General features: G+C 40.7%; 1 protein-coding gene and 1 long non-coding RNA gene across 2 annotated transcripts; one reads left to right on the top strand and one right to left on the bottom strand.

The window, feature by feature from the left end:
- Positions 1 to 414: 414 nt before the first annotated feature.
- LOC136420330 (NXPE family member 3-like) lies at positions 415 to 2,207 on the top strand. Its single transcript, XM_066407177.1, has 2 exons — positions 415 to 518; positions 1,790 to 2,207. Exons 1-2 carry the CDS (start codon positions 415 to 417, stop codon positions 2,205 to 2,207), a joined length of 522 nt encoding a protein of 173 aa, XP_066263274.1.
- A 13,722-nt stretch (positions 2,208 to 15,929) lies between these two features.
- LOC136420882 (uncharacterized) lies at positions 15,930 to 24,647 on the bottom strand. Its single transcript, XR_010753340.1, has 2 exons — positions 24,475 to 24,647; positions 15,930 to 17,416 (listed from the first exon to the last, which is right to left on the bottom strand). It is a non-coding gene; the product is annotated as an uncharacterized lncRNA (long non-coding RNA).
- Positions 24,648 to 25,827: the final 1,180 nt, after the last annotated feature.

The raw sequence follows: 25,827 nt of genomic DNA, 5'->3' as shown, positions 1-25,827 counted from the left end.
TGAACCAATCAACACTCACACCGATATTCAAATTATTTTTCCGTTGGAAATTCAAATTTAATTTCTCATTTGGTGGCCAAGCTTGGTAGTGTATGGACCTGTATGTTCTTGCTGCAGATTTATCGTCTTACTCACTCGTGGACGGACAGTTCGACGGAACCCGAGTGCGCTTCGCCATGATTCTAAAACCAGACTGAGGAAAAATGCGCGATCAGTTGAAAATAGTCTTTACTACAACTTCCTAAACCCAGCCAGCAATAAGGAATACCTCGGCGAGTGGACTCTAATGCTGCATGGATTTGGATGTGCCCCCCCCCCCCTTATAGCGGGACTTACAACGGTATATCAAGGAATAGCGGTGGTTTTGTCAACTCGGATTCGGGAAGGCAGGCGGTGCCCAGGGACAGGCGAAAGATGCCCGAAGGAAACTACGTCGTTGCCACCCGTACCCCCCAACCCCCTCCCACCCTTCTGAAGAGGGCTACGGAGCCTGAGACTTCTGAAGGGATGAGGGCTGAGTGAGGAATGCGGATCTCAAGATAAAACAGAGGCGTGTTGAGTGGACCTGATGACCTAGAAGCTGAAGACGGAGCTAAAATAGGACTGACTCAGCAGCTGACGTTGGAATAAAATACACAAATTGAAATGATACCTGAAATGATGCTGAACATTAAAGACCCAAGCACAAACACATGCATGTAGCATACACAACAGAATTAAAGGAAACTTAACTGAGCTTAAATAAAGTTTAAATATAGATTTTTACAACAGATTTACGACGACCAAAAATTTGTTTTTAAGCTGATTTTACCGTGCTTAAACGTCGCTTAAATGAGTGCCATTTACGGAGGCTTAAATGCGGCGTATGTCTCTAGATTTAAGTAAAGATTACGATGCTTAATCGTAGCGTAAAAGTTAAGATTTAAGCTAAGTTTACATTGCTTAAACGGTTGCTTAAATGGTCCCACTAAGCACGTTTAAGCACATACCTAAAGATAGCGTAAATATAACATTTAAGCCCGCGTAAGTTTTACGTAAAGTGACGTAAAGAGTGCCAAAACAGAATCTTTAAGCATGCTTTAAGAGTGCTTAAAGAGCTGTTTTCGTCCAGTGCCAGCCCCGGAGTAGCACGTCCGGACATTTCTGCGAAATCAACGGAAGACAGACATGCATCAGTTGACAAAATAACCTGAACCATACTATTCATATCGAACATTTAATTCACAATCAGATAAGCAAGTGAGATAAAAAGACATTTCTAGCAAGCATTATTCCGGTCAAAAGTTGAAGAAAAAGTCTGTACATTGAAACTTGTCAACACAGAGGAATAAATCATTCAATGATAGACTTGTCCTTTGATAAAAAGAAATCTGGGTGATGTTAGCAATTAAAGAAACTGAGTCTAATTTGTCTACTCACACAATACGGTACAATACCGTGCCATCTATCTGCGAGAGCCGTATACATGTATGTCCATCAGCTCATTCTATTCACGTGTCTCTTCTAGTCCTAAGTAGTAAAGAGTAAAAGATATAATGCATTAGGATATTTGATCTGAACGTCAGGAAGTTTGTAAGTTTGTGCTTCGTTCACATAATTAATGTTACACATTGCAGTGAGAACGTAAGACGCTGTAAAATCAAAGACGCTTGGAAGTATATAATAAGGAAACGCCGGTCAGTTTAAGAAAGGCCGGATAAGGAACCTCCGATTTCAAAGTTCTAACTAGCATAAAATGTTAACCTGGAGACTAATAAACAGTTCCACCACTTTACTTTTACGATTTCAGTTACCCTGCTGACGTGCTGGATGCCACTCAAGGAGGCCCGAACACGGTAATAGTTCTCGGTCTGTGGGCTCAAGTTACGGCAGAACCGCTAGAAATGTTTCAGTCGCGACTGTACGCCATACGGGGCGCCATACGTCGTCTCATGCGTAGGAGTCCCAGCACGCGGGTTTTCATGAGAACTGGAACAACGCGAGCACACAAGAAAGGAAAGATGGAGTACTACCTTCTTGCGAGTGACTGGCTGGCTTACCTGATCACGGAGGTGATACGAGAGATGTTCCGGGCGGATCCAGACGTGGTCGTGTTGGACACGTGGGACATGAGCGTGTGTCAGCCGGGCAAAGACAACGTTCACCCAGATCAGACGATTGTAGATAGTCAACTAAACAGGCTGCTGTCTCATGCTTGCCCAAACTAGACGGGTTAAAAGGCAGATAAAACAATGACTTAAGAAGATTATTATAGATGACAGATTCTAGTCCCTTCGCATAACTCTACACTGTTTACGGGGGAATCGCAAAATCAAAAGTGAAACACAACAGCTAGGTTTTAAGAATAGAAATACATTTTCAAATGTTATATGGCGTTGGATACTATATATGACATGATGACAGGAAGTTAGAGCAGGAGACCGAGACTTTTAATCTACATTAACCTAATACCTTTGTAACCTATGTAAACCTAAAGCCTAGGTTACACATAGCCGAACATGGCTCCCGAACGCTAGCCGACTCAGGTCGGCGGTAGTTCGGGAGCATTCTGACCAGTTTTTGGGCCACGCCTATCTTTGGTGCCGAACATGCGCCAAAGATGCGCCGATCATCTCCTAACCAGTACGCGAATTACTCCCGAATGGGCCCCAATGCTTTCTAGCTTACTCCAAACCATCCCGACCTCTAGCCGCAGACTGCCGAATCTCTCCTGACTAAACCCCAACCGATTGCAGACCCTCTCACGAATTTAAATGGACATATTCAGCGACTTTCAAAAGAGGGGTCATTTTCGGTTTTAATCAAAATAATCCATTCTATTATGTTGTTAACATCACCGAGAGATCGAATTCGGACCATGGCTAGCTTTAATACTGCTTTTAGTGTTCTTCTTTGTTTTTGGTCGTGTGAAGGTCGGGGGTGATTCGCCCACGTTCCGATAGTAGTCACTTGGTTGAGAATTAGTTAGCAGAGTTTTGTCTACGGCCTTGGGGTGGGTTATGGGTAGGTTGGAAACTAGTTGGGAGTAAGTCAGTAGTGTTTCTGGCGTGGTTAAGGTTCTAATTTTACTACTTACTCAATCCCGAATACCAGCCGAGCACTAGCCGACCGCGCCGAACACCAGCCGAACACCAGCCGACCCATTTCAGACCCTCCGTCCAGATCCGAATGTTTTGAAATTTTCAAAACATTCGGCTGGCGCAGCCGAACACCAGCCGACTCAGCAGAACGCCAGCCGACTCGGCCGAACGCCAACCGAGCAAGCTTCCGAATCACTCCCGAATCACTCCAACCATGGTCGGGGGAGAGTCGGGAGGCCATGTTCGGCTATGTGTAACCTAGGCTTAAGTAACCAAGCGTCCTCTAGTAGGTAGGTTTTTTGGTAGCCTTTTAACAATGCAGCTTCGTTTCACAAGACAGAAGCGTCACCTTTCGAATGAATTGCAGACTGCATGACGATTATGACGAAACGTTGTTCAGTGACCCGTTCATCTGTTACTTTACCTCTGTAATAGGTATGACCTCGGAATAGTCCATTTTAGCATAGGGAAGGTATGAGTCGGAAAAACGTCGTGGACAATGTCTTGTTAATATGAAATGCATCAGGAACTGGCATTGTGAACATCATATTGTAACTAAAAAGATATACGTTGTGCAAGCACGAGAATATCAATAAAATGTTTACAACACAATATTACATCGTTTTTTACAAAGCCTTCAGAGTGTAAAGTACATAAACTCTATTTTGAATTTCATCACTTAGATGTCAAACGTTATGTACAGTACCTTGCTAGCGGCCAACAATGAAGCTAGGGTCGGCCGGATTATGCCGGGGTCGCGATCGGTCGGGTAACCGGAAAGACAACATTTTTTACTAAGCCTTATACAATCTCAACTTGCAACCTTAACACGTCAAGGCACACATGGCTACCTGTAGTATCTCACTGCCTTTAAATCTTATACTTGGTACGTGAAGAGGGGCTAAACAGTTCTTTTTATCTTCAACGAAACGCATTGGACAATTCTTAACAGAGGTCGTGTTCGCACAAATACCGTCTGCTTAGTCTTGCGTTGGGAAGCTAATAGCAGGACCTTCATGACCTGACTTGTACAGAAATAAGTTCTGTACTCTTTAGATTCCTTTTTTTCATCAAAACCAGCGATAAACAGAGAGCGAGCGAGTACAAGACATGTGTGAAAGGTGACGTACTTCCACCCCATACAAACAGCGTTTACAGTAACTATGGGATAACGGTGTGCACCGTTAGTCTGTAGTAACGGGGCGGAGATGTCCTCCTTTCCTCCGGAGATGACAGCGTTAGTCGATAAAGCCGGGCCAGGATTAACGGCGGACCGTATGGTGGCGGGCTAGTAGAGGCACGATGCATGTCGGGAATGACGGGAATGACCCCAGCTAGAGAAGTGACCTCAAGATGGCGACCCTTCTCTCATCAGTTCTCGGCGATCGGCTACGCTAGCGTACAGCCGGAATAAACGCCTGGATCTACCTTTACGAACATATCCATTCCACTTAACCCAATCTGCAGGTAAGTTAGGTCTAACCCCAGGGTCAGCTTTACTCGTTGATAACAGTTACGCCTGGAACTATCCTTCAAAACATATCATTTTCACGTTTTCTACTGGTAACAAAACAAAACATGTAACGTTATAATAGCGTTACCGGACTAATATATAACGTTATATACAAGCCCTGCAACATTCGCCACGGCTAGTACATGTAGATCTTACCACAGGGTCTAGTTTCCACAGGGTCTAGTTTTCTAATTGTCTAATTCAACTTATTCGTGGAAGGAAATAGAAACAACAAGGTGATCAAGGTTGACCTTGGAATAGTAGGATTGTGAAGCAGTGAACGTAAACCAAGGACATCCTACAATGTATATAATGACCTTGAGTAAACTAAATCATGTCACAGATAGCCAGGGCCTTTTTAGCCATAGTGATAATTACCTGGCGTCTAACCTAATCTCCAAGTAGATCTATCAGTAGCAAGGCAGTAAGGGCCTACTGAACCAGTATCCAAAACTGCAAAATAATCCAACATTCAAAACTGCACTCGGTGGCCTTTTCATACTGGTGATGAAAGGGCAAGGACAACAAAGCCTTGGTAGTATATTTTTCTAATCTAATAGATTAAGAATTTGGGTTCATCACAATTTTCCTGAGCTCGAAACATTCTGCCTTTTTACCAAAATTCACAGGAATACGCAAATATATATGTATAAAGGAGAGTGAAATCTACCGGAATATACTAGGCTTTGATCAGTAAATATCACACGTCGATGAAGATTAGACAATATATATACAATTAGTAAATATCACAGGCTGCTATATTTTGGCATTAAATAGTGTATTCATGGCCCAGGGAACAAGAAATCACTATGATCTTGAAACTACTGATGGTGATGGCGACCCGAACAGGCCCCCATGTTTTTATTGCGGATTACAATGTTCAGTCGCCCAGTTATTTATTATTACATGTATAGTGATTTCCAGGGTCATATATACGTTATTCTAATTTCTATGCCAAAATATAGCAACCTGCGATGTTAACTTATTGAATAGTTCCGAAATTTCCTTTTTTGTATTCCACACTGTGACCCCGCTAAACAAAGATTGTAATCCACAAATTATGAAAACAAACATGTCACCTGGCCGGGTTGCCATTGCCATCAGTAACTTCGTGATTCAATGATTTCTTGTTCCCTGGGCCATGAATACATAATTTCATGCCAAAATACAGCAGTCTGATGTTTACTCATTCAAAGCGTATTCTGGTAGATTTCAGCCTCCTTTAAGGCTCTATCATTTATGGGTATTCTGGTGTATTCCGGTGTATTCTGGTGTATTCCGGGAAAAAGGCAGACCTGCTCGAAACTGTTTAAAGCACTGCTACTGTGCATGCCAACACCAAGTACCTCGCACCAACTTCCAGATTCTGCCTGCAGCTCTGAACAAGAGCGATGGCATTCTATTTAATCTAATGTTGTGCACCCAAAGATTTCTCTATGCACCTAAATTGTTAGGCTGGGTGCACCGGTGCTACACACCTATCCTCAAAATTGAATTTCAAGCCCTGCTAGCTTAGCTGGATGATATTTTGCATAGCTCTTTGGTCGAGGGATCTAGTACATTGTATACTTGTAAAGGCCTAGAAAAAACATGCTTTCTCAATCCGGGTTCTCAACTGACCCTGGCAAAAAAACTGACAACCCTAGCTTTTTTGGTGGCCGCTGGCAAGGGACACAATAGTTTCAATCTGACATCTGAGTAATGAATTTAAAAATAGACTTCTTGTATTTCAAACTCAAACTTTCAAACGTTTTATGTAGGAGTGTATTCCTTTTTTTGTTGTTAACTTTAAGTTAAGTTTATTTATATACTTGTGCTTGTGCAAAGTACTAGTATATATATCTCTGAATAATATTATGTCGAAAATACCAGTGCTTCAAGTGAAATCTAAAAGAAAAAGAAATAACAAACAGAATACCTAGCTACCAAAACTGGAAACAGCACTTTTTCCCTAGGCCTAAGGCTCATGTAATATCATAACATGGCTCTAATAAGTCTACCGGGACCAGATAAGGTAAGGCACCATACAATATTTGTATTTTGCAGACCAGTTAACATGAAGGCGCTTAATTTAGATTAATTTGCTATTAAGATAGTTGTATGGCTCTTTGGTCCAGAGACAGGGATATATTCTCAATCTCAAATTGATACTTACTCTCCCCCAACCATCACTGTGAAAGGTACTGAACTGTACTTCAACAGGTTTCCAGAAAAGGTGACTAGGCTAGGAATGGTGGGCTACCTTGGCAGGCTACCTCCCTCCACTTTTAGGGCCCTATTCACCACAATTCACATTTTTCACACTTTCCAATATTCAATGCCAGGGTGCCGCAAAATCGATTTTACAACAATTCTTCTTAGCGTGCGAAAAACCAACAGAAAACCCAAGTAGGAGGGCGGTAGAACACAGGAAGGTACATTAACGGGGGCCGCCCGAACCTCGCACGCGCCCGAACATCGCACGGATTTTTTACTGATCTTATTTTGCATAAGTACGCCGTGTTTGTGTCCAATGACTATACTGATAAGAAAGGTAAATAACCCAAGTTCATGCACATAATTGTCATTTACATACAAAACATATGTGTATATATTTATTTCTTGTTTTGTCGAAAAGTAGTATTTTGACAATAATGATGGCAACGCTGAGTAGAGGGTCACTGCGTAGCTAGACGGCCCGGCACCTAAATATACGACATGTGCCAAGCAGATACATAAGTCACACAGCTATCATACACATAAGAAAAATAATTTCATAAAACACTAAAAATTTGGGTCTTGAAGTGTTTGTTGAGAAGAAAACCGACCAAAGAAAAACAACGTAAACATTGCTGTCGTCTGACGACGTTGTTTTCCCGCCATTTTTTGGGGCCGCGATGGTGGCGGGACGATTCAACGCACAGTTTTGTTACGCTCTAACATGTGATTGGTACCGTCTATGAAAAGGAAACTGAATACAGAGATGGCGAAGATGTTTCCCAATAAGTAGACGGAGTATTGTTGATGTAAGCGGTGTCATTTTTTCGTAATGATTTCGTAAGTCGGGCCGCATTCAATACGTACGTCGGGCCGCGTAGTAGCCTATTTCCCGTGGGAACATGAGCTGGGATGCGCTAGATATAGCCCTTCTCACATGACGTTAGAAGTGCACACAGTCAAAATTTTCCGGTCAAAAGAAAGCTAGAATATAGCAGACTTCAAGCCTTATTTACATTTCCCTAACTTCATCACCAACTTCCGAAGAGAGCAAAATTACCAAAGCGTACTAAGTTAGGCACACTATCTGGCGTAGCACTAAATCAGAAGGTACATTCGTGGAAATGTCTCACAGCGTCTTTCGCATGTAACGCGGAGCATGAAAGGCCCATGAACAGTATGAATACATTTATTGTCCAAGTATGGTCTTTAGATGAATGTGTTCAAAATTCATTCATTAAAACCTGAACACTCTCTGGCAACCAGCAATGGAGCGCCGTGAGTTCCAGCGCGTAAAAAAACGTCCGATGGTTGGGCACCCCCCGTTATATTTTGTGTTAATTCTCATCAAATATGCCATAATTACAATACTTTTTATACTGGGGGAGAACAATGTTTTAAGGTTTTTAGCGGTGATTGTCTATACAAGCAAGGAGGTTTTGATAAATTGAACTGTTTCATTTCAAATCCGGCAATGCTTTCCTTCCAAAGACTTTTATTAATAATGAGCATTGCATTGATTTCTAGGTGATTAGAAGTCATGAATAAACCGTGCTTACCAATTTGAAGCGTGCAGAGTCTATTCCTTACTTTCACGCTTAGAAGAATTGTTGTAAAATCGATTCTGCGGCACCCTGGAGGTGCATCTTGGGAAGTGTGAAAAAGGTGAATATTAATCCAGGCTTGGTATTAAAGGGATCACTTCAACAATCCACCTGTAGACTGCTCCCTGTGATAATTCCTCCTCCTCCATACTCATCCTAGAGACCTTTACACCCCAGTTTATACTAGACTATATTTAGTGCAGATGAACCAGCGCATTATGGTAAGTGACTTTTACTAGCCTCCGTTGCAGTCCTTTTCCCCGCGGCGTTTTTTTTTTTCAATTTTTTTTTGGGGGGGGGGGGCGCCGCGTATCTGCTTGGGATCTCGTATCCGCCGTCCCCCTGTGTCCGCTATAGACCCTGTAACTGCCGCTGGGGACTATAGCGGACACAGGGGGACGGCGGATACGAGATCCCAAGCAGATACGCGGCGCCCCCCCCCCCAAAAAAAAAATTGAAAAAAAAAAAAACGCCGCGGGGAAAAGGACTGCAACGGAGGCTAGACTTTTACTAAGTTTTAGTCTTGGGAGACGGCTGAATTTGTGTCTGATGACAGGTTGGCAGAAAGACCTGTCCAATCAGGACAGCGGAGAAATCTGTCTAGTCTGGTTAGACAGATGGAGCCCCCTGACCATCTGATGTATTGCCGTATATCCTAACATTAAGTGCACTGATTGGATAAATGGGGTTCTGCATGCAAGTGTCATTATACATGCAGCATTCAGAAAGATTAGCGACAGTGTTGTCTTTTCAACTTCCTTGGCGACACAGCTTAGGCAGGCAGTAAATTTCTGGCGAGGTCTGATCATATGGCTGCTAGCAGGTCACCGAGTGTCACCACAATTAGCCAATGACAGACGAGGTTTTGTGGATTATCATCATGCAAAATACTAAGAGGGAGACTGATTTGTGTTATCAGTGGTGTTTTAATCTTAGCAAAAAAACAACTTCTTCCCGCTGGCACGCGTTATTATACAAGCCTGCGTGGGGCAGCACGCAGCACGTATCAACAATGCATGTTTCACACTAGGGGTGGGTACTGCTACAGAAACTTCCGGTCCAGGTCCAGTGGGTCTGTACCAGATGAAAGTAGTGTAGCAGTACATTATATTTTAGATAGTGAGACCTACAAATTATGTTCAAATTGTATGTCAGAATGAAATAGCTATTTTCAGTGCACACTATTAAATGTGCAGAAAGGAAACAAAGATGTAACAAAACATTTTATTCCAAGGTAACTTTTATCTCACAAAAGAGATTCAGAGGAAACTTGTCCTTCTTGGGGTACAATGTAATTGACAACTAGACATCATAACCAACAAATGATCCTACTTTAGAGGCTTAACAGTTTTCAGCAGTTCTAAGAATTTGCTAGCTTATCATGATAAAGCTAAAACAAAAAGTAATAATGACTATGGGCACATGATATGATTTTTTAGGTTCACAATTTGTCTCTACATGTAACTAGACTCGCCTCGCCGTCTGTTGACTTATCCTTTAAGTGTTACTAGATATAATTCACAGCTAACGTCTTTGAAAGAGAGCAACCATGATTCGTTAAATCTGCTGTTATTATGTGACCACCTATTTCACACAATGAAACTAGCTAGCGGGGCCATATGAGGCACGCCCGGCACCCAAACTCTGATCCTACTGCCTATGGGCTTGTTTTTGTGCCACAGGACCCCTCTGTTCGATATGACTCTTTCAAAAGTGTTCGAATTAAACGCACACGCAAGCGAAGAATTATTTTTAAGCTAATAAGTCATTTCAAGATGTATGCTTTGCAATGAGTTAGTTTGATATGTAGCTGTGTCACCAATAATGTTGAAAAGACTACACTCTCGCTAATCTTTCAGAATCCAGTGTAAACAATGAGATTTGCATGCAGACCCCCAATCATCCAATCAGTGCACTTCATGTTAGGATATACGGCATGCAACACGAAGGACTGCTTGCAATTCTATCGCCTTCTTCCAGGAAGCTCAACCTGTCTAATGGGACCGGACAGGTTTTTCTGCTGTCCAGACCGGACAGGTCTTTCCGCCTACCCGTCAGATGACTCACAGGACCTGACTATCTACATAACTATTACTAGTAATGTAGTTAATATGAGGGTACCACAGAAGATCATTGGAGTGCTGTTCTCAAACTTCCAAGTTATTGGTGGGATATGAGTCACCTGACACTGTGAGGAAATATTTACATGGCTAATTAGTACATGTAATATTTGCATGACTCCTTGGTCTGGACACCGGGTAAGGTACTGTATGTGTAACACTTGTATGCATACATGACTCTTTGGTCTGGACACCAGCCAGTGCTGGAAATACTGGGTCATGTGCACTTTTGTGCTACCAAAATTGAAGCTGTGCACCTAATGTTAGTCTGCATGAATGTTAGTCATAAATTGTAATAGCAGACAGTGAGTCATCCAGGCCCCCTGGGGGCATTTGTCCTAGAAAACTGGGACAGTCAGCCACAGGTGTCAGACAGATGTAGTAAGTTCAGTTGTATATAGCCAAAATTTCCACAATTGGTTGCTTTTCCTTGGTTTTGCAGAAAAAAAAAACACATTTTATTCTAACATGGAAAGACAAAACATATTTTTGTACTGCAATGAAAAAAGAGGGACAGTCACATTCCAGAAAGACCACTGCAAGAAGTTGGTAACAAGAGCAAGAGGTAGACATCCTAGTAGTTAATGCAGGTCAGCTGACAGTTGGTAGACATATAAAACTGCTATCTCTCTGGTCACACTCCTCAGGTAAGGTACTGCACAGATGATATTTGTATGGCTCTTTGGTCTGGACACCAGGTAAGGTATTGTTTAGGAAATATTTGCATAGTTTGTAGACCTGGGAACAGGATTAATACTCTTGACATTTGCACGGGTGACTGGGTGTTAACTTAAGTGTGTTATTAGAAGTACATAACTCAGAACATTTCTCTTTTTTTTTCTCCAGGGATTGATGTCTGAAAAGGTGAAATGGGAGATGGAGCTCTTTATGCATCACTGTCATCTGTCTAGAATGGTCAAGGCACCAGCATTAATTAGTAACAACATTATTGGTCTGAATGAAGAGAATATTGAGAAGATGGAATCGACATGTGCAATGGTTAGAAATAGAGTGTCATAATGAACTGTAAAATACCAAAAGTCTGTTGGTTTGATTTGGTCCCATTCATGCCTAGTCCTCTGAGTGGAACATGTCTAGGAATAAGTCTCTAAAATTGTATAAAGCATATAGTGAATGTACTCTGTATCAGCTCAATATTTTGCACCCTGCTATACCATCAGTACTAAGTGTGATACTGAAAGTATGCTTCTCCAATAGGAGTTGTAACAGTTGTTTTTAGAGCATTTATTAAAACTATCTCTATTCACGCTATCGTTTCAAGTGTCTTTTGTCGACAACGTTGCCCAACAATAGTGCAATTGAGTGTGTCCAGACATGCCAGTCACAGAAACGTACATTTTGACCAAAGAAACTCAAGCGGGGCACCCCTGAACGAAAAATTAGATTTTTTTAAATTTCGATGACGGTAACGGATTCAACCAACAAGGGTGTCATTGAGTCTGTCCAGACATGCCGGTCACAGAAATATTTATTTTGATGTAATAAATTCTAAGGGGACCCCCCTGAATGGAAAATTTGAATTTTTGGAATTTCGATGACGGTAACGGATTCAGCCAACAAGGGTGTCATTGAGTCTGTCCAGACATGCCGGTCACAGAAATATTTATTTTGATGTAATAAATTCTAGGGGGACCCCCCTGAATGGAAAATTTGAATTTTTGGAATTTCGATGAGGGTAACGGATTTAACCAACAAGGGTGTCACTGAGTCTGTCCAGACATGCCGGTCACAGAAATATTCATTTTGATGTAATAAATTCTAGGGGGACCCCCCTGAATGGAAAATTTGAATTTTTGGAATTTCGATGACGGTAACGGATTCAGCCAACAAGGGTGTCATTGAGTCTGTCCAGACATGCCGGTCACAGAAATATTTATTTTGATGTAATAAATTCTAGGGGGACCCCCCTGAATGGAAAATTTGAATTTTTGGAATTTCGATGAGGGTAACGGATTTAACCAACAAGGGTGTCACTGAGTCTGTCCAGACATGCCGGTCACAGAAATATTCATTTTGATGTAATAAATTCTAGGGGGACCCCCCTGAATGGAAAATTTGAATTTTTGGAATTTCGATGACGGTAACGGATTCAGCCAACAAGGGTGTCATTGAGTCTGTCCAGACATGCCGGTCACAGAAATATTTATTTTGATGTAATAAATTCTAGGGGGACCCCCCTGAATGGAAAATTTGAATTTTTGGAATTTCGATGAGGGTAACGGATTTAACCAACAAGGGTGTCACTGAGTCTGTCCAGACATGCCGGTCACAGAAATATTCATTTTGATGTAATAAATTCTAGGGGGACCCCCCTGAATGGAAAATTTGAATTTTTGGAATTTCGATGACGGTAACGGATTTAACCAACAAGGGTGTCACTGAGTCTGTCCAGACATGCCGGTCACAGAAATATTCATTTTGATGTAATAAATTCTAGGGGGACCCCCCTGAATGGAAAATTTGAATTTTTGGAATTTCGATGACGGTAACGGATTTAACCAACAAGGGTGTCACTGAGTCTGTCCAGACATGCCGGTCACAGAAATATTCATTTTGATGTAATAAATTCTAGGGGGACCCCCCTGAATGGAAAATTTGAATTTTTGGAATTTCGATGACGGTAACGGATTCAGCCAACAAGGGTGTCATTGAGTCTGTCCAGACATGCCGGTCACAGAAATATTTATTTTGATGTAATAAATTCTAGGGGGACCCCCCTGAATGGAAAATTTGAATTTTTGGAATTTCGATGACGGTAACGGATTTAACCAACAAGGGTGTCACTGAGTCTGTCCAGACATGCCGGTCACAGAAATATTCATTTTGATGTAATAAATTCTAGGGGGACCCCCCTGAATGGAAAATTTGAATTTTTGGAATTTCGATGACGGTAACGGATTTAACCAACAAGGGTGTCACTGAGTCTGTCCAGACATGCCGGTCACAGGAATATTCATTTTGATGTAATAAATTCTAGGGGGACCCCCCTGAATGGAAAGTTAGAATTTTTGGAATTGCGATGAGGGTAACGGATTTAACCAACAAGGGTGTCACTGAGTCTGTCCAGACATGCCGGTCACAGAAATATTCATTTTGATGTAATAAATTCTAGGGGGACCCCCCTGAATGGAAAGTTAGAATTTTTGGAATTTCGATGACGGTAACGGATTTAACCAACAAGGGTGTCACTGAGTCTGTCCAGACATGCCGGTCACAGAAATATTCATTTTGATGTAATAAATTCTAGGGGGACCCCCCTGAATGGAAAGTTAGAATTTTTGGAATTTCGATGACGGTAACGGATTTAACCAACAAGGGTGTCATTGAGTCTGTCCAGACATGTCGGTCACAGGAATATTCATTTTGATGTAATAAATTCTAGGGGGACCCCCCTGAATGGAAAATTTGAATTTTTGGAATTTCGATGACGGTAACGGATTCAGCCAACAAGGGTGTCATTGAGTCTGTCCAGACATGCCGGTCACAGAAATATTCATTTTGATGTAATAAATTCTAGGGGGACCCCCCTGAAGGGAAAATTTGATTTTTTTTTTAAATTTCGATGACGTTAACAGATTCAGCCAACAAGGGTGTCATTGAGTCTGTCCAGACATGCCGGTCACAGAAATATTCATTTTGATGTAACATATTCTATGGGGACCACCCTGAATGAAAAATTAGATTTTTTTAAAAATTCGATGACGTTAGCGGAAATATAGACGGCAATAACACATGCTAACAGCGCCAATTCAGTTGATTCATGCGCTTCAGTCAAAAGTCGCTTGGAAATATAGACGGCAATAACACATGCTAACAGCGCCAATTCAGTTGATTCATGCGCTTCAGTTAAAAGTCGCTAGGATACCATAAACTGTTTTTTGGAAATATACTTTTTCAAACGTATCAAAAAGGATTTAGGAAGATCGAAAAATCAAATTACGATTTTTTACTAATTTTCTACATCATCATTGATGAAAAAAGGTTTAAACTCGGCAATGACCGCAAGTAATACAATGCGTTGTGCTGTACACGACTGTAGGTAAAAATGAAGACAGATAAATTGCGTATATTCTCAAGAAGAATGACGGGAGGGCAAAAGTATTAAAATCGAAGATAGATCAACATATTAGCTTACTGCTGTGAAAGTTTCATCGAAAATTAGCACTTCCTTCTCGTTTTACAAAGCAAAGTGGAGTTCCGTTAGGTGCGACTCAAATCTACACAGAATTGTCTATGCGAAAGACAGCTGTTGTAAGGCGGCTTCGGTTTTTGCAAGACTGGGCGTCTTGGCTTTTCAAATCTCCCCTAGAAAACAACGGATTTCTCTCAAATTTGGCCGAAATGTTCATGGAAGCTTACTGAGTCGTTGTATGAATTCCCATGCGTTTACCGCTACTGGTTATTGAGTTATTAACAGTTGATTTTCGTTCATTGAATTCTTGCTTTCTGGCAACACTTTCCTTACGATAAAAGTTTACATTTCTCCTAAACTATTGAGTGCAAACACTCAGAAAGGAATGGTTGATACCACCGAAACGTTTTCAGTAGATTTATATGAAAAATTGTGTCAATTTCACGATGTAAATCACTAAGTTGCATCATTTTTATGATGTCGGACTTTTCCGTTTGACCGTGCTGCAAAATAACGATATTTTGATAATCTATATCCTCAAGCAGAAACGTGGAATAGCAAAACTGCTAAAAGCACAGACAGATGAGCATATTGACCTACTTTTGTAAAAGTTCCATCTACAGATATCACTTCCTTCTTCTTTTATGAAGGAAAACGCAGTTCCGAAAATCGAGCTAGATAAGTCAATGTGAAAGATAGCGGCCTCGCTTTGCCCGAGACTGCGAACTCTTGGAATGCAAGGAATCTAGCTGACATATTCATGGAAGTCATTGTATGAATTCCCAAGCGATGAGTACAATTGGTAATGGAGTTACTAACAGTTGACTTTCCGATAACAAATCATACTTTCTGGCACAACTTTAAAACGCAAGCTGAAACATTGGGTGAAAACACTCAGAAAGACAGCAGTAATTACACTGAACTCACTCTAGATGAGCATATTACCCTACTTTTATGAAATTTTGATTGAAAAGTATCCATTTCTTCCTGATTTATGACGGAAAACGCACTTGACCATGACTCCACAGGTTTTCAAAACACCGTGCCTATCACATGACACTCGACAGGTGTCAGATAGCTTTTCTGAATAACAAAAAATTTATTTTTACCTTCGCCAAGAGGCCATTTATTCTAGAATTTTTATGTATGCATGTTTGTACGTATGTATGTGGTTTCGCAGCATAACTCAAGAAGCTATGCGACGTTTTCGAAATGAAATATAGCTATGTACAATGCACACAAAAGCTATTGGAAGCAATAGAGTGAATAGGGCTAGTACAGTTTTAATAGCTGTTCTAAAACATAAGTGTTACTGGTACTCCTGTAATTCACTTTATCTTCACAGTAGCACAATTTGACAGTGTAAGGAAAATTGACATTTTCATTGAACCCAAACTTCACGGTGGCAGCAAGTGATCTACAGAAAGGATGTGTGAAGGACTCATAAATAATTACAACAGTTTTTTTTTTAATGATAAGTTCATGGTACAGAGATAACCGTGAAAACAGTGAACATAAAGTTTCAGTGAAAAAAACAAGAATACTCCTATGGGAGAAGCAAACTTACAGTATTATCAGATCATTCAGTATTACACTTACCAACAGAATACAAAATATTGAGCCGAATATACGGATACACTATATGCTTTTTACAGTTTTAGCAACTTATTTCTAAACATGTGTCACTCAAAGGACTAGGCATGAAAAAGGATCAAATCAAAGTTGAAACCAACACAGACATATATTGTACTATTTCTAACCATTCTATGTGTTGATTCCATCTTTTGATATATTCTCTTCAGTCAGAGTCAGACCAATGATGTTCTTAATAGGCTCAACCATGATGACAGCTGTATTTATAGAACATATATACATACATACATATATATATAACAGAGACTTTTGGCTTCCTTGTTGAATCAGTCATAACTGTGGTGCCACTGACATGCTTTTTGCACGTGCCTTTTCGGGGCCTCACCCTCATTGACTTCTCTTATGATAACAGTCTAAAGGATTACTAGTAGCTTAAACAACAATGCAATTGAAATTGGTTATGTACTGTGTTATTACATATAGAAATACATGCATGGGTACAAAGAAAGCTGTCAAATACTTGAACAATTGCACTTACTGACAGGTTACTGTAGTCCTGTAATGCATATTGACTGTTACTTATAAGAGACACGCAAACTGGGTGCCCACAACTGTGCATTAATGATACATCTTCAATCTAGTAAAGACCTATGAATTTTCAAAGCATCTGGATCAGAGTCATTGCCATTGTAATAACTACATACACATGTACAATGCACAGGGAATTTTTTTAATTTTTTTTAATCAGTTTGTCAGCCTGATGTTGTCATCGATTCCACGAAGAAATGGGGCTCGTACATCATCAACATACAAATCAAAAATAACAATACACAAAAGAGAGTTACATCACAATCTAATGCCTCGAATTTACATTTTGTCATCCGCTTTAACATTATCATCATCACATTTGTTTTCATTTTGAAATTAAATTGCAGGAAGGATTTCTACATGGGTAAACTTTTCCTAGCTGTTAGACAGACTCAATGTATTGTTTAAGCCTCAATGCATGATAAAAGATAGGACTTGGTTGGTGTTGATACATGACTCCTCCATGCAGTCGAATCAGGTAATCCATTGTTGTCATCTCATGTGTACATATACATGATATAGGACATTGATGGGCTGCCTGGGTTGAATATTGTCAGCAGCCTCAGCACCTATAGAAAGAAGAACAAAAAAGGTGAAGGTTTAATGTCTTATAATCTTATGACAACTATAAAGACCTAATACACTACAGAGAATAGTCTTGGCAAGTTAAGCCTTTGACGCTTGTCCCTGTGACTGCTCACTCATCAAGAACTCTGATCTAGATTTGTCAACACACACACAAAAATACTTGTGCTCATATTCACACAAACATATATATATATATATATATATATATACACACACACACACACACATTATAAACACACACATGCTCATTTTCACACACATATACACATACATACATACACACACACACACACACACACAGCTACACTCAAGCACCCACAATTACACAAATTCACACAAACATGCACTCATTCACACACATATATATTCAAACACACACACATATATATATAAATATATATTCAAACACACACACACAATTTTCAAACACACACAAATACAGAAATTGATTTGTTTTGTGCCACCTCAATCATCTGCATAGTAATGTGTATGTATCACTATGTTATTTAAAAGGAAGGGTGAGTGACTCAGTGTATTTATGTTTCGCCAACGAACGAAACAACGAAACATATTGTTTTTGTCAGGTTTCTTCTTCTCCTTCTTCTTCTTCTTCTCCTTCTTCTTCTCCTGTCAAATCTTCAAATCGCTTCTTCTCGGTCGTCCATCGACCAAATTAGCTGAAATTTGGTATGCAGGTAGAGTACGTGTATACCCCTAGACCCTTTTTAAATTTTTTTGATATAAGTTTTTAAAATGATTTTATGGAGTTTTTTTGGTCATTTTCAGACAAAAGTCGCACATAATGGCCTCCAGTGCCGTGGTGTTGAAACCTGAGGACCTGAAATTTGGTTTAGTTGTGCATTGGATATTTACCCAAAGGACCCCATTATATTTTTTGGCATACACTACTTCAAAATGATTTATTTTGCAATTTTTTGATGCAATTTTTGGTTATTTTCTGTCGGGGCCAGGAAGAACTAGGTCATACTGTAACATAAGCCCCCCTACACTTCCCTTATCTGGGACTTAAAACCAAGCAGATGTCAGGGGGTACCTCTACTAATGGTATTACAGAAAGTTATATGTACCTTATGTTACATGGTACGGATGTTATATTTGAGATGTAGGTACCTATAGGAAAGGTGACTACACCTGACAATTACTTATGCTAATGAGGACCTAATTTGCATAATGTATGCATAAAGTTGTATGTCCCTTACCGTAAATGCTGCGGATGTCATCTTTGAGATGTAGGTACCTTTAGGAAAGGCGAACACACCTGGCCATAAATTATGCTAATGAGGACCTCATTTGCATGATTTATGCGTAAACTTGTAATTCCCTTACCGGAAAAGCTGCAGATGTCATCCTTAAGATGTAGGTACCATTAGGACAGGTGAATGCACCTGGCCAAAAATTATGCTAATGAGGACCTCATTTGCGTAATTTATGCAGAAACTTGTATTTCCCTTACCGTACAAGCTGCAGATGTCATATTTGAGATGTAGGTAGCTTTAGGAAAGGTGCACACGCCTGGCCATGACATATGCTAATGAGGACCTCACTTGCATAATTTATGCATGATGTTGTATTCCCCTTACTGTAAAAGCTGCGGATGTCATCTTGAACATGTAGGTACATGTAGGAAAGGTGAAAGCACCTGGACATAACTTATGCTCATGAGGACCTCATTTGCATAAATTATGCAGAAACTTGGATTTGCCCAGGAGTTATTTTGGGACAGCCCACTTCTTGCATGAGGAGTATGGGCGAAACATCCTGAATTTGCTCTTAAAGCAAATGACGGCCAGTCTAGTTGGATTTATTTCTGCTTGTAAAATAGACCGATAAAGTAGTAAGTGTATCATTGTCATTTTTACTAACAAGTCCTTCATTTCAGGACAGACTGAATTTACTTGCATGCAGCTAGATATGCTCTTTCCTGTGTGAAAATTTGCTCTTTCCCACAATTTTATTATAAAATGGAATAAGATATTGTCTGTTGAGTACCACTGTATGTATGAATACAGGGCAAGCTGCCACTCGCTTATTGGCTATAGTACAACCAGCTGCCCCTGCATACTTGTAAAGTAAAAGTTAATTTACAATGAAGGCAAGTACATACTGTACATATAAGTAACAGATCATAGACTCTGTTCATACCAGGAGTTCACGGTGAACCAGGGTTTACCCAGGCACTGAGTCAGAGATTGATTCCTATTCAGGATTCCTGGTATAGGGATGAATGGTCAGAATCAGGATTAATCCTGAGGTAAGCCCCCTTCCCCCACAGAGCTTGATACTAGTATTCGGACCATTCAAATCCTGTGGAAAAATTGTATGATATGAAATATCACAGTACATGTTGTGTTACATGTAATTTAGGTGAAATTTGGAGCACAAAATCTGATCATAATGAGTCTGAATATCTTTCACCATAGATAGTGATGGGATTCTTGTCCAAGGATGAAACAGTGCACAGTGCTTTGTGGGTCACAGGGACAATTGCATCATAGACTATAGTCACTATACTGTGGGAATGGATCCTGTTTAGCTTTCTGACAATACTACTGACTTTTAAACTAAAGGAAACTGTGTATGGATGGGAATAATCCAATAAATACCAGGACTGGTATAACAGGAAACATCATCAGATCAGACTTAGGACGAGGCATGTTGCTTTATGGTAACAGGGAACAGTTTGCAGGATTATTAAAGTAATAAAGACCAACTGAGTTCAACACTAAGAAGATGTTTTCCACTTAAGCATATTTTCAAAACATCTAAGAACCAACAAATTAAATTGCTGTGGCCCCAATGTCCCTCTCTTTCTCAGTTACATATGTCACATGTTGGGTTCCCGAAAAATGGCCCCAAGGCTATTCATGGGAGTTTGGCCTGTAATGGAATTTCTTTTAGAAAAAGATGGGGCAATCTATGGGTAGGCTGGAGAAACTGATGATATTGATGGACCTATGATGGGCGTGGTGACATGCACACACACACACACACAGTATACATTCAACAAGCACACAACATATTATATACCAATACTCATACAGACATGCACACTACCAGGATCACACATACTCACAAACACTAAATTAAATACAGTCTGTATATCTGTATTCAAGGTGTGAGACAATTCTGTTATGAGTCATACAGTCTACAGAGCCTCACTCATTGCCTGGCCCATCAAACTTCCAGCTTTCTTTACTTTCCCTTGTACCCCTCCCCTCCCATTCCATTCCATTCCATTCGATTGTGTACTTAGAATTTTGTTTATAAAGAATCCAAAATTGGTGGCTTTTCTACCACTTAGTAGTATTGGTGGAGTTCTTCATATTGCTGCGACCAAGCTATAGCTGTGTACATGTACCTATTTTAGGTACAGGTACGGGTACACGGGTTTATATTAGGTACAGGTCCACACCTGAACCTGTACCTAAACTACTTGTTCGGAAAATGGTAGATTTTCAATAAGGACAAAAGCATGTTTGAACTGGTAACAACATAATATTTATCTGTGCTAGGTATTATTTTTTTACGAAAACAGAGATGAAAACTTGACTCCAGCCTTGCAAATGTGTTTTATGTGCTGGAGTATATTATGTAGATGTGGCTTTAGTTTAGTGCACTGCCAGAGTATTTTCATAGTAATTTCATATGTCAAAGTGGCCATCCCCTGAGTCAGGCTTGACCTGATTAGTACCTGTCCAGGACCGGTCCACCAGGGTTCAGGTATTTTGGACCTGTACCCTAATTGATTGTACCCGGTACTGTATCCATACAGTGTACCGGTACACAGCTTTAGATCAAGCACTATACTAGTAATCTCCTTACCCCATCCCCCCCAGCAGTTGCCTTCCTTCCAGCCAAGGAGGTTAAATATCTAACCTCCTTGCTCCAGCCTACCCGAGGCTTGACCCAGTTTCTCCTCAAGCTAAATTCCATAAGAGGCCAAACCCCCATGCATAGCCTTAAAGCCTAGAAAGGGTAGGCGCCCACCCCACTAGCTAAGCCCTGGGGTAGCCACTTTTTCCGAAATGCTGTCACGTGTTTGAATAGTCCTATAACAGAACACAGCATGTTTATAAAATCTCCTCACTACTAATAATGCATATTGGGTAATTAAAGCATGATGCTTTTTCAAGCAGCTAGTGGCATTGCAATGTGGCTTTGCTACAGCTATCGTTTTTGGACAATCACACCGGGTCACCCCCACTCTTCTCGATAAGTGTGTTGGGTCATTTCTTTTACATGCAGACGTTTGGCGCTTGAAGCTTATGCCTGAAGCTCCCTCATACATAGAGCTGCTGGACACCTGCCCACCATGCAAAATGACAAATGCAATATATAATCCTTTACAACGAATATATGAAGAGGGCAAAACAAGGAGCCCTGTATGTTGGCAGTTGATTGTTTCAAAGTTTCTTTTGTTTTTTCCTAACACTGAAATAGTCTCTGCACAGTAGTGCAGAGTGGGTAAAGACAAGATGGTATGGCTGTAAGTTCTGAATCATAGTGGTTAGAACCATTGGAGTCTGGAGGGGGGGGGGGGGCTTTCAATGAACAATAATCCAGGATGGTGGGCCATCCTTATACAATACAATTGTCTAATTCAGTCCTAGTATATATATGAAAAAAAGGGAAAAAATGGTTGTGATCCTTTCTTTAGTAACATTTTCTTAATGGTGGAAAGTGTCTGTGTTACAGTACCGGTCATGATCACGAAACATGCATCAGAAATCTGCAGTACGTTTAGCAGAAATTCGTGAAATTTTTGCAAAACCTCAGTTGCTTCCGAAGAACTGTTGGTTGCGTAATGAAAAATTGTCTGGACTCTCGGATTGCGGAAGTTCTTCCGCAGAAGAAATCTAGATCTTCAGCAGGATTCTAGTTCTGAAATTGCATGGTATGTGTTGGTCCATACACCGCTGGAAGAGTCCATTCTTGTACTATGAGGGGAACATTTTCAAAAATTCAATTTTGGGCTTGGTTGATTATTAAAAAGGTCCAGTTTGTTTTTTGAATGGTCCAGTATGAATATGGGTGCCTGGAAGAGCCCATCCATGCATAGGGTTTCAGACTGGAGGGATCTGACTGGTCTTCAATTCAATTCTTTATTCAAATACCAACATTGCAGACATACAACAAACGTTAGCCTGGATGGCGTTGATATGTTCTTACTTTATAATAGTTGAATGTTATTTTGGAATGCTCCATTTTTGCATTAGAACAGTTGCTTTTTACATGGGGAGGGAAATCAGCGATACATGATGTATTTGCTCGTGCAAATGTTGCCTTTCTAGTTATAAATATGAATTGGTATTTTTTCTTTTATTTGAGTTGACTGTGTGATAGTTGTGTGCCAATTTGTTAGATTAAAAATAGAGAGAACGCTAGCGGCCCAAAAAAAGACCCCTTCCAATGAAATGGTATGGCTAACCTGCCACGTCACAAAATCAAGATGGCGGACACCACACATGCCGACAAAACCAGCAAAGGTTTTGCTACCCAAACCTGTAACTAGAAAGGCCGATGTTTGCTACCGAACAAATACAGCATATTTCACCCCCTCCTCATGCAATAATGGATGTTTTGCTTGTGTGTTCCTGCAACGTGACCTCTGGTAACCCGGCCAAATGGAACATGTGTTCCATTTGGCGGGTTCGAACCAAGTTTAAAGACCCGTGGGTCCGTACAAAGTTTAAAGACCCGCAGGTCCGTACGAAGTTTAAAGACCCGCAGGTCCGTAAGAAGTTTACAAAGCCACAGAAATGAAGATTACAGACCTGCAGATGGAGCCTTCTGATTGGTCAACGAAATCTAGCTATACGATAGTTTATAAACCTCAGTGTGCTGTATGAACTTGTAAGCACACAAAAATTGGTGCAGTTATCTGGCATAAGAGACAATGCTCCGTGCAGATATGTGGAGTCACTAACAATAGAGAGAATGGGACCCGGTTTGGGATTCGGTGCAATTTAGTGTAGTGTGCTTTAATCCGTCGTGCAATTAAGTGGCTTCTACTGTATTTGCATTTTTGAAACTGGTTGCAGCTAATGGGATAATGGTTGTCCATGTTGATACTGCCTTGCCACTGATAGATCTGCTGGGAGATTAGGTAAGGCAGGGTAGCCTCTGAAAGTCCTCATGCAACAGCAGCGTATACTTCTAGTATTTTTTTTTGTGGGGGGGGGGGGACACGATTTCTTACATGGGCCAAAGGTCCATACTAATGCCCACTTTAACTTTAAGGCAACATAAGTCCCTCGGCGGTGAAACACCCTAAGCCGGCATAAAGAAATCACGTTACATCACCCCAAATATATCAAATGTATATGCTGACATTCCAGGAAGTCTACGAAGGAGGCTAATTATAAGATCAAGATTATTAAAATCTGAATTAACCTCCTTGCTTGCTAAGACAGGGATGGTATAATAACCAACAGTCATATGAGCACACATGGGTTCACCCATAGTAATAGTCTCCGGCTAGTTGGGTAACCCTGGCATGTACGTACATGCATGCTGAACCTATAGATAAATACATGAATGCCAAGATACTATATTATAGCTAAAAGGACTTGGCTATCTGTAAGTGTAACGTTAACATGGAATTGTTCACTGCTTCCCAATTCCAGGACAGTCTTGGTCACCCAGGGCTCCTTGTTTTATTTCCACCTACGATTGAATTAGACAATTAGAAAACTGCAGCTGGACGCTGTAGTAATACTAGTATTTAACGTGTTACATGTTTTTAACGTTCATTGTTTTTTGTTGTTGTGGTCCTTGTTTAACGTCTATTATATCGCTAGACGTGGTCTCTTGGTGCTGGGTTACGCTTGGTTCAGTTACGAGTCAATTGTCTCTACATGTAACTCTTGGTGACATGTTTTTTTTTTTCTAACCGTTTAATAATTAAGAGATTACGATATGTTTGGACAAGTATATATCCTCCTTGGTTTGGAAGGATAGTTCCATGCGTAATTGTCATCAACGGGTTAAGTGGAACCTGGAGTAAGACCTAACTTACCTGCAGTTGGGGTTAAGTGAAATGAATATGTTTGGAAAGGTAGATCCAGGCGTTTGTTCCAGTACGCTAGCTCCTCAAAGCGCCGAGGACTGGGCTGCGATCCGAGAGCGGCCATCTTGAGGTCACTTCTCTAGCTGGGGTCATTCCCGTCATTCCCGACATGCATCGTGCCTCTACTAGCCCGCCACCATACGGTCCGCCGTTAATCCTGGCCCGGCTTTATCGACTAACGCTGTCATCTCCGGAGGAAAGGAGGACATCTCCGCCCCGTTACTACTGACTAACGGTGCACACCGTTATCCCATAGTTACTGTAAACGCTGTCTGTATGGGGTGGTACTTCAGCTAATTCCGACTTGGATCACAAAAGCTGACTGAAAAACAGGAACCGTACAATCTGAGGTATGTGTCTTATGAGTATAACCATCAACATTACATTTATGCATGGTCTGTTCTATAAGTAAATTGGCAAATTTTCCTATCACAATTTTCTTGCGTGTGTACCTTCATGATGAGATCAAAGAACTCTGGACCAAATCACAAGAACATACCCCTTGAAGAACAGAAGGTTTATATTTCTTAGTCAAACTGTGAAGAGGCAATAATTAGTCCTCTAAATCGTATCTCTTTAAAATCAAACAAAATCAAAAAGTGCAGTGCAGTCAGAAAAACGTCACGAGACGAATATTTGGTGGGTCAGAATTCTTGTGTTGTGAGTTAAAATCCTTCCACACCATAAGGTGTATAGGGATGTCCTACCTGGGAGTCAAACTCGGGCCTTCTGGTTCCAAGTAATTTTGAACCAGATGTGGTAAGCAACAGAAGCGCAGATCACTACACCACAGGGACACCCCCGAATTCTTGTGATAAAGTAAAGTGAAATCCTAGCTTTTCCAAACAGTACCGAAACAGGGGAACTTTCATGACAATACAGACGGCTTGTTTTGATATCCACGGTGCAAGGGAACGAGAGCGTTTAAGGTCAACTAAATATAGGCAAAGCCACAATGACTGCACAAACGCCAGGTAATCCAGCGCCATAGAAAACCATTCCAACTCAACACTTGTACCATTGTCTGTTTCTGCGCAAGGCAAGCCTTTCATATTACTATGCGTCAGGCTGAAATACCGTCTGTACTCCCTAAAGGTGAAGAATGTATAATAAACAAAACGCGAGATTAAGTTGGCCACTAACGCCACATTCTATGCAAATTAACCTTGTATTTCTCAGAGCGCCCATTCCGAGGAGAGGAATTGTCAATTGACGACCTTTTGCACAGCGATAAGGATTATATCGCAAAATTCGTTTGAGTGTCGTTTTGCATGGTTTTATGAACAAGTAAGTCAATCTTGT

Source organism: Branchiostoma lanceolatum, chromosome 15 (assembly GCF_035083965.1).
Source record: "Branchiostoma lanceolatum isolate klBraLanc5 chromosome 15, klBraLanc5.hap2, whole genome shotgun sequence".
NCBI lineage: Eukaryota > Metazoa > Chordata > Leptocardii > Amphioxiformes > Branchiostomatidae > Branchiostoma > Branchiostoma lanceolatum.
The sequence above is the reverse complement of the archived record's forward strand: the minus strand, read 5'-3'. Positions and strand labels throughout refer to the sequence as shown.

Excerpts from the sequence above, each read along its gene's own strand:
- LOC136420330 (XM_066407177.1), top strand. The coding sequence starts at position 415 with ATGCCCGAAGGAAACTACGTCGTTGCCACCCGTACCCCCCAACCCCCT. Across the intron at positions 519-1,789 it reads TCTGAAGGGATGAGGGCTGA|TTACCCTGCTGACGTGCTGG; the intron begins GTGAGGAATGCG and ends TTACGATTTCAG.